We start from the raw sequence: 14707 nt of genomic DNA, 5'->3' as shown, positions 1-14707 counted from the left end.
TGTGATTTTAGAGCTTTATTTTGACTGACAATTAATGACATGTGTTATGCTACCAGGACAGCATGCCTGGCTGAGGGCACCACTGGCACACACACACTGCAGCAGAGACCATTCCATCAGACATGATCATCTCAGGGTTAGGCACTCGACCAGGGTCAGGTACAGAGGGGTGAGGTGAGAAACGCAGGCACTTGGACTGAGTACTGGCAGCCTCCAGGCTGTGAAAGGTAGTATTAAAAACTCTGAAATACATTGATTTCAGCTGCACTTTCCTTAATGGTGCAACCTTTTATAAGCAGCCTAAAACTTTCAAATTCTTCCTGCCCTGTTCTTTGTGTCCTTGTCCTTCCCTGCTGGCTAGCCATGGGCAGCTGGAGGTGACCATCTTTGCAGCAGCCTTTCTCCCAGTTTCCTCAGGAGTCCCACTGTTACCCTGTCACTGCTAACAAGGGTCAGCTCACTCTTCTGTCCCACGGGGAATGGCTTTGGGGAACTGGCCCTTTCTTAGGAAATCCTGTCTTCAGCTTTTAGGTTGTGAGAAATCCCCTGGAACAGGACTGCTCCCTAACAAAGCTGAATCCTATTTGCGAGCAATCAAAAGACATTTATTTATATAAAGTTTCTGTAAAAAAATAAATTTTAGAACAGCATAGTTTCATAGAGAAAAAAACATTTTCTACAGAGTTCCAACTGCAAGATTTTTATATTGTACCATCATTAAATAAGGTGGGACACCATGTGAATTTCATTGCACTAGAAGAAATGCAAAGCATCTTTTTAATATAAAGATATACAGAGCATTCTAGACAACTACAGCTGTGTTACAGCTATGTGTTCTTTTGGATTTGGTCCAAAGAAACCTGAGTCTGTTTCCAGAGAGAATGAAAAAACATTGCACAGACAGCTGATCACTTGTTTCTTGCTGAAGGACACTGGAAGGATCTCTCCCTGCAGCTCCCTCTAAGCTCCCCCAACTCTCAATCCTGCCCTTTCTGGGGCTCTGGGCTCAAGTATTCACCTCACTGTCGTCACGCTGCTTAGAAGAAAGTCAGTCTGTTGTCAGAGCCAAGTGACTGCTCCCAATGGATTATCACCTCTTCTGCTCCCAGATTTCAGCCATGTTTAGGTCTAAGTTGTTAAGGCCTTTCAGAGCTTGAAGGTTTCCAGTGTAAAAAGCCACATCTGAAGTAACCAGCCTGCAGTGAAACAGACAAGATTAGAATCTGACCCCATCACATCCACCTGGAGTGTCTACACAAGCAGACAGGGCCTGTTTAGGACTTTGGCACACAATTGCTACAATACATGTTCCAATCCCATGCGTGGATTAGATATTTTAAGTATCAGTTCAAAACTCAATGCTATGGATGTGGTTTATTTTACAGCAGTGATCATCCATAACAGGATTACTGCTGGGTGTAAAACTAGTTCTAGGGAAGGGAGATCAAACCATGAGTTCAGAAAACTCAGCAGGAATTAGGCATTTAAAACATCTATTCTCTTGCTGTAATCCTAGGCTTATCTAGACTTAAACCCCCAATTCCATTCCAACTAAGAATATTAATTATTGCAACATTAACTTCTGTAGTCTAGAGAGTAATGATTCTACAGTTAATGTAAAAGGCAACTGAACAGCACAACAGTTGTATTGTTTGTAACAGTTTATACAAAATTAAAGTCCTTCAGACTGTTGAAACATGCCAGTTGAAACATAATGCTTCTTGCTAGCAAGATGCAGAAATAGAATTTGTATTTACATAGTAACAAAATTGCCCAGGATTCGAAGACCTGGATTTTTACTATTATTACAGAAACAAGCAGTTTAAACAGAATGAGGATCAGAAAGCCATGTTAGAAACTTGGTCAATGAAGACTGCTGGGACAGCAGCAAGTGCCATCCAGGGTTTGATGTTCCCCTTCTCAAACAGCCCCAGAGAACTGTCTGAAGCATGGAACTGCTGCCACCAGACACACTCCTGGGCCAGCTGAGACCTCCTGACAGCTGGGAAACACCCCCAGCAAGTCACCAGGAACACCTGTCACAACCCTCCTATCCAAAAGGGATCCAGGCCACCCACCCACCCCACAAGGATTGACCAAAACCAACAGCACAGCACCATGTTTGGGACTGGAAATCCAACAAGAAACAGGACAGGAACAAAACTTTCATTCCTGTGACATTTGAAGCATTACCAACTTCCCTGTCTGACTTCTGCAACCTCAGACAATCTTTCCTTGCATGTGGGTAGGCAGCAAACACCACATCTCTAGGGCCCCAGGGAATTAGGAATGATTAAAAACCCCACTGTTTCAGGGAACAATCCAACTGACCAGAAGAGGCATTTCCTAGGAGATGGGGATAGCAGGCACAGCCAGGCACCCTCTCTCAGGAGAGGTATCACCTTTTTGGGGATGGAATGCTGGGCTGTGGCAGGGAAGGGGAAAAAGCTCTGTGAGCATAACCTCCATTTCAAATGAAAAACCATTCCTGCAGTGCTGCCCACTGCACAGATAAAATGCTGCTTTCTCCTATTTTTACTTTGCCAGCACCATGAGTCACCAGACACGTTTCAAAACTGCTTCAGGAATCACGCAATTCCTGCTAATGAAACAGGCTGCTGCTTTCACACAAAGGGAGAGAAAGCAATCCATGAGATGAGGACAGCTACAGCAGGTTTCCAGTCAGACAATGCCCAGCTCCCAGTCTGTTACCAAGTGGACTCATTGCTAATTACTGTGGAACAGCACAAGCCATGTCCTTTAGTGTAAGAAAGCTCCAAATGGGACATCCTAAAACACAGAGCTGTGATTCTGCAGTCACAACTTCCTTGCAGAAGACAATGCCTGCTTCTTTAAACAGTGGAAGCAAAGAACCCCAACTCACCCATTCAGAGGTCCTCCATCATTGACCACGTTGAGGTGGGCCAGCTGCCTCTTCAGGTGGAGTTTGTAGCTTGCGTTGATTCGTAAGAACAACATCTAGAAGAAAGCACAGCAGCAGAGTAAGGAACTGTGCCCATGCTCACATCACTGCATCCAGAGAGGAAACACACTGTCAACACCCTCAGTCACTAACTTTTACTTTTGGTTTTGCAACTCCTGTGATTCTTCTTTCTGCCAGTGCTTCGGCCTTGCCTTTCTGGCCACAGACAGTTTGTAACACACAGGACACCCTTACCTACTCATTATGTGTGGCACTTAGGACATATTCTTTGGACCATGAACTCTTCTCCTCAGTTCTGATGCTCTGAAGCATCTACAACTCCTTTTAAGGCCCTAAGATAACCAATCTCTTTCCTGTGCTAGAAGGGAACATTTAATCTAATGTGAAAGAGAAATGACAACTTGTATTCAACAACTGGATCAGTCCTTCCTGTCCTTAAGATTTGCAACTCTGCAGTAGGAATGACCACAGCAAAATCCTGCAAAAGCAAGTCTGATACAATTTGGGTGCAAAATACATTTAGGGACCTTTGGAAGCCACTGATTTTGAGCAGTGTTACAGAATAACCCTCTGGGAGGGCTGTACTAGAGCCCCAAAGTGTTGCCATTTGCATAGCATTTCAGCACTAATTCCTAGATTGCCATCTCTAGACTTTAAAAGGCAGCTCAAAATCCTGAAATCCATTCCTTGTGTGTGTCTCCTCATTCTCCCTACACATTGAAACACTTCCTTTGGCTCAGCCCAAGCTGTCTGTGTGACTGCTGCCAAGCCCTTTAACGTGTGGATTTCACCAGGACTCAAAAAAGAACTCCCCTCTCCCAGATAAAGTCTCTCTTGTTCCCAAGTCCATGTGCATTTGCAAGTGAGCTGTGAGATGAAGCTCAAAAATAACATTCACCTGAGTTTGCTCCTCAGGAAGGAGATCATATATAGCTTCATGCATCTTTGCCATTTGCTTGCAGATATTCCTGAAGCATGTTGAAGGAACAGGGGCTTTCACTTCATACTGGAAATAAACACACAACCAGTTACTCCTTTCTGCCACTTCAAAATGGTTTTGTGTAGGAGAGCAAAGCCACCTGGAGCTCTGTTGCTAATAATGTCAGGAATCAAGGTTCCTTTAGCACAGCACAAATTGAAAGGGTGGCTGAGCCTGGGCAGATCCAGCCAGGAACTGCAGATGCAGGTCCCATGGCTGTGAGCTGGCTCTCTCCTTCAGAATGGTATGAGTCAATGACAGACAAGCACTTCTGCCTCTGAGAAATGTGCCCCTGGAGTACTTTCTGAGAGAAAACCACTTCTGTAGGCTCATACACATCCAAATTTCTGAAGAATCAAGGAAATGAAACCATAAAGAAACTGAAACACCTGAAACCTCATCATTGGCTATAAAAAAACCCCAACCACATCACCATACAAAAACCTCACAAGAACATTGCAGAAATACCTTGGAAAGCAAAATAAAAAAAGGTCCCAGTGCCTGAAGTCCAAGAAACAAGGCACTGGAAAACACCAGATGGCAAGAGATTTGCTACAAAGGGAACAAAATTCTTACATTCCCCACTCTGGATAGGGAAGATCCTATAAGGACTTCAGAAACCCTGAAAACCTGTCCCAGGAACACTGAAGCCAGCTCTGCAGTCCCAGGTGGAGAGGCTGTGCCACCACAGGCCTGGGTGACACATCTGCAGGTCACTTCTGGGAGGGTGACACTTCCCCACAGAGCCTTGCACAATTCAGGAAAGAACTGAATCATTGTAACTACATAATTTACAAACATTGGAGGAGATGCCCACTCTTATGCGAGCCTGAATTGTGAAAGAGAACAAAGCTTGTCTGAGCACAAAAGCAAAAAAGAAATGGGGAGTTTTGAGAAAATCTTTACAGAGAATCCAAACCAATGACCTAATTCTGACAGGAGATGTAGCAGAAAAATGCTTTCTGTTCCAGGGAATAACCACCCAACGTGCAGGATCAAGAGTGCCTGAAGACAAGGAAGTTAAGCTAGAAATTGTTTCCAATTTCCCAGCACGTTGTAAAGCCAGAGGGAACTGGGAGAATGCAGCAGTGGCTCTTGCATGATTACAGCCACACCCAACTCTTCATCCTCACAGGGAAAAGCAACAGCCCCAGGAATCACCCCAGGCTCTCCTGGCCATTTTTATCTGCAGCTGAGGATAACAGCTTTAATACCATGAGGGATCAGAAAAAACCTCACTGCTCTTCTGCCCAGTCAGTCACAAGACAGCAAATTCCAAGAGAAGCTCAGAACTCGCACTGGATTTTTTCCATTCATGGTAATGAATGAGCCTTTCCCATTCGTTAATTTTATTATTTCCACTCTTCAATGACCCCATTCCTATCTTATTTCCCTGCCAAGGATAACTGCTGCTAACTGCCTTGTCTCAGTGGCACTGGCTGAGGACAGCTCCCATTCCACAGAGCTCCCAAGGGAAGCACAGCCTGGAAATGCAAAAGTAACTTGCTTGTATTAACCAAAAGCCAGGTCAACATCCTGTCCAAAGCACTAAACTGTTGGTCACCTAGAAAGCAGGCTTCAGGATCATGCAATTCCTGGGTCTGAAGTGTGCTGGACACTCACTGCTATGGAACTCACTTGTGCAGATTTACACACCTCAAAGCAGGTGACCACTTCATCACTTTTTTAGGAAGAAGATGAGCCAAATGATGGGGTGGGCTAGGAATGGAAGCAAATCAACCATCCTTTGCTCTTGGACTCTGTGGGCTGCACTCATGTGGGCCAAGCACTGTCACTCAGCCCTTCTGAGCTCTAAAGGACAGGAATAGTTTCAGCTGATATCCAGTGCCAGCTCCCAAAGGCTGAGAAGACAGAGGACACAGTAGATATGGGTAGCTATTAACTGTCATCAAGAACATAAACTGTGTTCCTGGTTTGTTGTGGGCTACAGTTGTTTAGTATCAGTAATGTAAATTCTTGCATTTGTCTTTTATTCTCAAGAGATACAGTGGCCAAAAAGCCACATTATTTCACAAAACAGCTACTTTTATGTGAGACAAAACCCCCAAAAACCAGCAGGCCATTTTGGTCCTTAGAGAAGAGCATAAACACATTTTCTTAAAATTAACACAATAGGGGCAAGGAATCCCAATTTAAATGCTTTTGCTGACTTTTCCCCCTAAGTTTAGGCAGTGCTATTTGACAGACCAAAGAAACAGATGAAATGAAAAAAACACAACATAAAATAACAAAACCATCAAGGAAGACAGAAATGCTGCCTGTTGCAGCTGTCCCACTGCAGCTCTCATCAGCCAGTCCCCAACCTGTGCTCCTGTGCTTCTCATGAGCTCCTTCAAGGAAGAGGTTGGCCCAGGCCAATCAATCTAACCTGCCACTAAAAAATTAATTTATTTGTATCATGAAACAGCTTATTTTTCCCCCCAAAACCCTAAGATCCAAAGCACAACACTAAGTTTTAAAAGTGGATGTATTTTATGTGGGCACAGGAGGTGTCTCAGTGTATTCCACACTGAGGTGAGTCAGAGCAGATCCAGCCCAGGACCACACTGTACCACTCTCAAACCCCACAGCACACCAAGAGCACTTCATGGGACAGCTACTAATGCTGCTCCAGAGCAGGAACTGCTGAGCACAGAGCTCCCAGTCCCCAGGCTTGCAGCCCAACAGATGTCCTGCTCCTTCCCCTCCAAAACTCTTCCTCCTCAGCACTTTTCTGCCACTTCCTCAGCTGCTGGAAATGCTGCCCTCCCCACTTGCAGAGAGGCACTGTTGGGAAGAGCAGGAAACAGGACCTGCTGAGCCTGGCTGCAGACAAGAGCTGTCTGGTAGCAGAGCAGTTCCTGAACTGCTGAGCATCTGTGCCAGCCAAAGCACTGCTGTTCCTGCTGAAGGAGCCAATGAAACATTTAATTTTTCTGGGAGTGAGGGTGAGTGACACCCAGGTGGCAAATGTGAACACAAAACACGTTCATGAGAACAGCACAGAGCTTTCCACTTACACAGGTAAAGGAAGTTCAAGCAAGTCCTGATTAGGAAAGTTTAAGACTTCATTTGAAACACATAGACTGTATACAGTGAGACCTCCAATTGCAATTTAGAGAGTGTACAATTATTTCCATAAATCATTACCTTGGATAATAGTTTGTCAAATAAGCTATCCATTATGGCAACGAGCTTTGCTGAAATTTCAGCTATGTGGTCGTGATAATCCTGTAAGGGAAGAAAGCACAATTCATTTTCTAGTGGCATTCATGTTCTCCAGAGCACAGTTGAAAAGCAGAACTTAGTGTTTCAGGAAATGCCAGAAGAATTACCTTTGTGATGTGGTCAAAATGCCTGAGCATGCTGAACTGCTTCGGCTGCAGCCGAGCTTCAAAATGAGCCCTGATGATGGGAATGTAGTGTACGATGAGCTGGAGGCAACGTGAGGAAAGGGCTGTGAATCCAGGAAGAAAAATAATGTAGTTATTACACAAGGAGAGGAATTTCTGTATCTCCTTTGACATAAATAATAGATCTAACACAATTTTAAATGGTGGGTTTTTGTTTGTTCAAAAAGCAAGGGGGTATGTGTTTGTTTCCCAGGGAAGCCCCACCCAGTGAAGACCCCAGATTGGTACCTGGCTACTCACACCCAGCTTTGGTAAGATGGGATAAGAGACTGATTTTACAAGAGCCTTTAAGTGTTTATTTGACATTTTGAGCCCTGAGCACACGCAGACATCGGAGAGATCTCAAAAGACCTGACTCATCAGCTACTTTAACCTCAGCAACCACGTTCTCAAGGCAGCAGTGTTCCTTCTGCAGTGGTGTGCAAAACACCCTGCCCTGCCAGCACTGACCTGCCCTGAACCTGCTCCTGCTGCAGTGCAAGCAGGATCCCAAAAAAACAGGCTTCTCTCAACTCCAACAGGGCTGAGCCAGCAGCAGGACACACACTGGTATCAGGGTGGTCACCAGACTGGCCAAGTGTTCTGCAGCAAAAACTTGACCCAGCTGTGGCCCACAGCCTCTCAACCCATTCTCATCAGGCTGTTCCCTTTCCAAAAGGGAAATGCAGACTGGTAATCTCACCAGTTTCTCACACAGGAAATGCAAGTTTAGACACCTGCTTCAACCCTTCAATCAAGGGCTCTTAATTTCAGGAGATAGTTTAAAACTAAAATTCCAGGAGATAGTTTGAAACTACAGGCAGGTAACCAGCAAGGTCTTATCACTCTCCGTGTCCATGCATGACCCCACAGCTCAAACACAGCTTATCACAGAAGATGTTTAGGGCTTTTTTGCATTTGGGTTTTTTAACAGGCAGGGGAACAAGCTTTGACATTTTAAATACAGAAATCCATACCGAGGTTTTTTGTAGTGATTGTTTTCAAACCAACAACTTGTAATGCACCGGCTCCGAGCACTAATTGGCAACTTCTAGAGTTGAAATACTGTGAGAAAAAAAAAAAAAAAGACAGTGAAAATTCATGCTGAACTCTTTATCAACTACATAAACCCACAGTTTAGAAACACCATCAATGGAATTTTGCAAGATTAAACAGGTTATTATGAAGGCCAGTCCCAGAGTTTCACTAGTTTTCCTCAGTAGAACAGATGCGTAATATCAGAGTGGAAAACATCAAGACAACAAGTTTCTGCTCAGGCTCCAGACCTCCTCCACTGCTGATGTTAAAGGAAACTTGAAAGCACTGAAACTCCCTCCTGCTGAGATGACTGAATCTGTGTTTGTAACATCATGAAATACAAAGATTAAGAAGTGATGCACAGAAGATGTTAAGTCACATGAAAAGCCAATCCTGTAAGAATTCCAGGTATAGTGGACAACTCACGATTCGACCTTCCTAACTTAGTTCCAGGAGAAAAGAAGTTATCATTAAAAGCACATAGGCCAGCAAAGCCTCTGGACACTAAGAAAGTTTCTATCAGCATGTTCTGTCTTATACTGGAATTCTGGTTCCTCACCCAGCTTGAGATACAGATATTCCAGACTGGCCTGGGTGATGCAGTAGAAAAGCCACTGCTGTTGGTCCCCAATTCCTGCACTGAATGGAGAGCAGAAGTCCCAGGACTCATGTTTGAGCAGAACTGTTGACACTGGGGTGCAAAGTGGAAGGCAAAACTTACAGAGAGCTGACCCTTTCTCAAACACCTGAAGATTCAGAAGAAATTCTGACAAGGCTGCCCTGCAGCTTGTGTCTGCAACACAGGATTTCCCTCACAAAGACCTCCTTTTGGGGAGGGCACAATTCTGCTTCACAGACCTTTCTTCACAATAATGCAAGAACAAACCCAAAATTCCAACCCTTCTTGGGTGGAAAGGGGAAATAATTTTTCTGGCTATTGCCTGGAGTCAGTCACAAAATGCAGGCCCACAGATGACATGCCATGAACCACATCCTCAACTGTGGGTTGCCAGAATGGTGCATCCAGGGCCTGAAAAGCAACCCAGACCCCATACAACTGATCCAGAGCTATTGTGTGGCCCATGACCTGAGAGAGGCATAACCTACATTGCTCTCATTCAGAGGTCAGGGTCTGACGCTGTCTCACATTCACTTCATCTTCTCCAGAAAAGCAAGACCTCTTCTTACACCTCTGCGCGGACTTTAAAGTAGAATCACTGAGCCAAAGGCAACTGTATCTCACACAGCCTAAGCTCCTCTGAGGTATTTAGCTCAGGTTAGTGTTAACTATGAGGCAAACCATCAAAAACTTGGTCTATAAAGGGCACTGAACACATCCTGCTCCCTGCTTTTTGTGGGAATCTGTTCCCAGATGGCCTGGAAGAAACAGAGCAGTGAGGGAGCAGAATGTCTGAACAGCCAAAGAGCAACATCTCCTCCTTGTGCCTGCTGGGAGGAAAGCATTCCTGCACCCAGCACTGGCCAAGTGCCTTCTCTTGTCTGCACCACCACTAACAGCTCCAATTACAGCCACATGTGCTCAGTTTGGGCCCCTTATGACATGGGGTGTGCCCATGAGGGAGAGAGGTCTGGAGAACAAGTCTGATGAGGAGCAGCTGACGGAACCAGGGGCACCCAGCCTGGAGAAGAAGAAGCTCAGGGGGACCTTCTTGCTCTCTGTAACTCCCTGACAGGAGGGCGGAGCTAAGCAGGGGTCAGTGTCTTCTTCCACAAGAGGAAATGGCCTCAACTTGTACTAGGGGAGGTTTAGTTTGGATATTAGGGATAATGTCATCACTGAAAGGCTTGTCAAACATGGGAACAGGCTGCCCAGGAGAGTGGTGGAGTCACCATCCCTGGAGGTATTTAAAATATGTGTATATGTGGCACTGGGGACATGGTTTAGTGGTGGACTTAGCAGTGTTGGGTAAACAACTGGTATTTTCCAATCTAAATTATTCTATGATTTCTCCCAAGTGTCATTTCACTCAGGCTGCAGCCACAGCTCAGAACTGCCTGGAATTTGATTACCTGGGAATGCTTTCCATTTTCCATCACAATCAAGTCTAGCTCTTGCTACCCTCAAAGTTTGCTGGCTCTGACAGTTGTCAAACAAAAAGTGCAGTGACCTGCCAGGACACCTGGAATGGCTCTATTTTGTTCAGAAGTGTAAAAAATAAACTTTTGTTTTTCTAGCTGTTCTCAATATCTCTCCAATTGATAGCACCTTGCTGACAGATAGGAAATACTACAATTAACGTGCACATGATGTTTGAATACCAAGAAATAAACCACAAATGACAGAGCTAAAATGAGATAAGGTAAGGAAAGGGAAGCAACCCAGATATGCAAATCTGGCCAAGTTTGATGCATCCACTGCTATTCCACCTGTGAAAAGGTGCTGCAATTCTTCAGGAAAACAGCAGCTGAAAGAGGAGACTTAAAGAGGGGCAGGCCCAGACTGACTGATTTGCCTTGGATAGTGCTTTTAAAAGGGAAGGTGTGTGGATGAATCTGAATGACAACTGCAGGGAGCAGTGTTCCTGCATCTGGTTATTCAAATAAGAACTACCAAGAGGACAAATATTTAAAGGTCCATCTCCTAGGGTTTGTTTCCCTCCCCTGCCCCCCATCTTACGTAAAGTATCCTTTTTAAGACAGATTCTGTTTATCTTTCATTGATTATGCTCATGTTCAGAACTCAAATACCTGATATGACCTTTGTGGGCAAAGATGCAAGAGAAAATGTTGACATAAATTAACTGCTAGGCTTTGGAGCCTATATAGATACATATGTGTATGTTTATATATACACAAGTGCATTAATATGCTCCAGTTATTATTGTTTACTTATATTACCTTGCAGTGTCTGAGCTTTACCAGCTTTCCTCTTCTCCAGTGAGAAATCAATTACAAAGAGGTCCTGGTGTTTCATCACCTTTACATTTTACAACAGAACCTTCACCCCATACTATTTTTCATGCTTCTACTGACTATACCTCTACTGATTTGTTAAACCCAAGGGATTTGTTTCCTTCCTCAATACAGATGTATTTCTGTGGCATCTGGGATCAAATTGCTTTTTCTTCAGCAGCATTAATCCTACACCTAGCCTGAAGGACAGGCAGCTATGTCAAATATTACTAGATGGGATTTCTAATATTCCAGCTGAACAAGAGGAAAGACAGCCCTCCCAAAACTAATTCACAAAACAAATTGCACCTTTAATGCCTTCGGCTTGAAAGGCTTTCTCATGGCACAGAAGCAAACACAATGATATCTACATAATTTATATGAAATCATTAAAATGTGAGCATTATGGAGAGTAAGATATGCTCTCTGAACCCTGCAGATGGCAGGCTGCAGAGATGGCCCTCCAAATGGCACAGGGGGGACATTTGGAGCCATACCTTCAGTAAATCAGACAGGCGGGTCAGCATGTCAGTGGTGATGGAAGGAATGTTATCCACACACTGGCAGTACTCCAGGATTATTCTTATTAGCAGCAATACTGTCCTGAAAGAGAGGAAACAGCCAAATATGTCATCTCAGCGCATAAAAGATGTTGGAAAATCATCTTAAAACCAATACCCATTCCACAGGGTGGTGTGTGGAAGAAGTACTTTATATGAGAGAAAACCTCTGAAAAATATGTCATAAATGCTAAGGAGTCACAAACAGAGAAGGCAGCTGTGAAGAAACAGCACCAAATATTCCAGGATGCTTAACATCTGTAATTTCTCCTGAAGTCAGCAGGCACTGGAGAATTTGGGAGCTATTGGATGGAATTAAGAAGGCTCCACATAGAGTAAGCATGCTCCTTTGAATTCAAATAGACAGAATGCAGGAAAACTGAGGCAAGATCAAATGTTCAGAGTAGATATTTTAACATTTCAAAAAGTTAAATCTCTTCCTTCCTTTAGGCAGTAGAGTGCAGAAAAAATGATGGCAAGTCAACTGAAAATAAACACCTGGAGAATGTTTTGTGAACATCTATCTAGGCATTTTTGATGAATGCACTTTATTTGATTAGATACAAAGCAATGGTATGTAGAGGTGTGTAGAAATGAAACAAATATTTGCAGCATGAAGCTCGCAATTGCTTCACAGAGCTAAATACAACAAGTTTCAAGTGAGCAGAGGCAGATTATCAAACACATCATATATTAAGCAAATTTTATCCTTTAGAGCAATGTTCCTACTCAACCTGAAATGCTCTTCAGCAGTGGTATCAGCTGGCTGGCACACAAGTTCTCAGCCATCAGATTCTGTTTTCAATTGAACAGTGACGCACTATCATGAAGCAACTCACAAAATAACAGCTGGTCCAAGACATTCTGTACTTCACACCTTTTAAGTTTGGTGTAAATTGATGTTAGGACTCTGGGGAGTGAGATCTTCCAGGCTTTACTCCCTCCCCAAAAACACTCTAATGCATAATTATTGCTTAAGCCTCGCAGTCTTTGGAAACATAGCATGCTTTTAAATGAAAGAAAGAAGTGAGTATCATACATTTTAAAATATCTCTGATATAACCAGCTTTCCACTTTCCAATTCAAAGTAGCCAGGATACCAAGAAATAGCACATGCAGCTACTGAGATGGCCAATATGTTATTCTGACTAAGATAACCATCCATTAGTGGACTCATGTATTTTGGTGCTGTCCAGCCTGGAGAGAAGAGGGCTGAGGAGACCTTACTGCAGCCTTTCAGTACTTAAAGGGGGCTTATAGGAAAGATGGGGACAAACTTTTTAGTTTGGTAGTGATAGGACAAGGAGCAACAGTGTTAAAGTCAAGGAGGGTAGATTCACAATAGACATAAAGAAGGAATTTTGTACAATGAGAATGGTGGCACAGGCTGCCCAGAGAGGTGGAGGGTGCCCCAGCCCTGGAAACATTCAAGGCTGAGTTGGACAGGGCTCTGAGCAACTTGGGCTAGTGCAAGGTGTCCCTCCTCACTGCAGGGAGGGTGGACAAGATGACCTTTAAAAGTCTTTTTCATCAATTTTTGCCAGAGAACCTAGATTGCAAGGAATAACAGTGCTCAGGTTTGTGCTCAGAAGACAAATCTGTTTTTTATGACTGTGTGTTTTCATGAAATAACTGGAAAAAAAACATTCAAATAAAATGATAAACTTCAGCCTAGTCATTTAGAGGAAAAAATAGCATTTTAAGGTACAGAAAAGTTTGTAGTGTTTCATAACTGTTGGGAACCAAAGAGAAACTAGTCTGTGAAAGGAGAGGGATTTTTAATTTAAATAAGATTGCTAAAGCTGTTAGCATTCATCACAGTTCTACTCAAAAGTTCTTGCCAACCAACCCACTGCTAAGAGAAAAGAGGGCATCTTACCCAACTGTTGCATATTTTTGTCCTTCAACAATAAGGAATTCAGCTGGCTTTCTTTCTTCAGTAGCTAGACATTTCAGTAAGACAGGAAAAGGAGTGAGTTAAACTAAAACCAAGGACAAAAAATGCTCTTTTATAAAAATGCAGTGTTCACTTGCTAAAGTTTGAAAAAAAGCCCACCAACAACCTTTGTAGCACTGCTCTCTTTTACAGTATTTACTAGATTGTTCATCACCCATCATAATTTTTACGACCCAAAAAGTTACTTCATTATCTGCTATAATTTTAGATCAAAAAATCCCATTGCCCCACAGTCATTATGTCCTTAAATACAACACGTTACAAATAGAAGAAACGCAGAAAAAGCCACCAGGTTTTCCACTATACATTCTCAAGTGATTTGCTGTGTGTATTAATAATTTAGCTTCAAATCACTTTCTCCTCATGCTTCCTAACAGAAGCTCTTACTGATGCAGTTTTTCATGCTAAATTATCTGCTTGAAGGAAGCTGCAGGAGGCTATTTCATGAGCAATGGCTGACGAACATATTTTGGTGTCATGCTCCATAACTGCAGTGATCACTGCTTTAACACACCCTCTGTATCTGCTGTGCTCCTTTTGGGAGGTCAGGGTTTCTTCACCATGACATCACTGTATTTAATTCCTTCTAATCTCTTGCCATTTTTGTTCCCCTCTCTGCATGTTTTCTTCCTCTTCTGGATATTCACACACCCCTTTCACTGCAACATTGGACAAGTATCCCCACAAGGTAAGAACACATTAAGTATTCCCACTGTGCACATGGGGGAAATGGGGCAGGAGGAGGAAAAACTGACTTCTCTGAGGTCAACTGAGGTTTCTGTGGCAAGGTAAATAATTGAATGAACGTGAGTTTTCCCTTCCATAAGCAGCCACATGGCATGCTGACTTTCATTTGAAGTGGCAGATGAAGCAGTAGAAAGGAGCAGGCTTTGTTTCACACACGGAGTGTTGAGCAGATGCACG

The 14707-nt window shown here is 43.5% G+C and overlaps 1 protein-coding gene across 3 annotated transcripts in view; it reads right to left on the bottom strand.

Moving 5' to 3' along the window:
* Window positions 1-14707, bottom strand: part of VPS54 (VPS54 subunit of GARP complex) — a 47127-nt gene continuing 32420 nt past the window's right edge. For all 3 annotated transcript variants that reach the window (XM_085054333.1, XM_085054334.1, XM_085054335.1), the window contains exons 17-24: window positions 13706-13769; window positions 11764-11869; window positions 8293-8380; window positions 7259-7380; window positions 7074-7154; window positions 3843-3950; window positions 2885-2979; window positions 1-1196 (exon numbers count right to left, since the gene is read on the bottom strand). In XM_085054333.1, coding sequence (XP_084910459.1) covers window positions 1091-1196; window positions 2885-2979; window positions 3843-3950; window positions 7074-7154; window positions 7259-7380; window positions 8293-8380; window positions 11764-11869; window positions 13706-13769 — 770 coding nt within the window. In that variant the 3' untranslated portion in view covers window positions 1-1090. The remainder of the gene's footprint in view (window positions 1197-2884; window positions 2980-3842; window positions 3951-7073; window positions 7155-7258; window positions 7381-8292; window positions 8381-11763; window positions 11870-13705; window positions 13770-14707) is intronic.

Source organism: Lichenostomus cassidix, chromosome 3 (genome assembly GCF_008360975.1).
Source record: "Lichenostomus cassidix isolate B80296 chromosome 3, HeHo_3.0, whole genome shotgun sequence".
Taxonomy (NCBI): Eukaryota; Metazoa; Chordata; class Aves; order Passeriformes; family Meliphagidae; genus Lichenostomus; species Lichenostomus cassidix.
The sequence above is the reverse complement of the archived record's forward strand: the minus strand, read 5'-3'. Positions and strand labels throughout refer to the sequence as shown.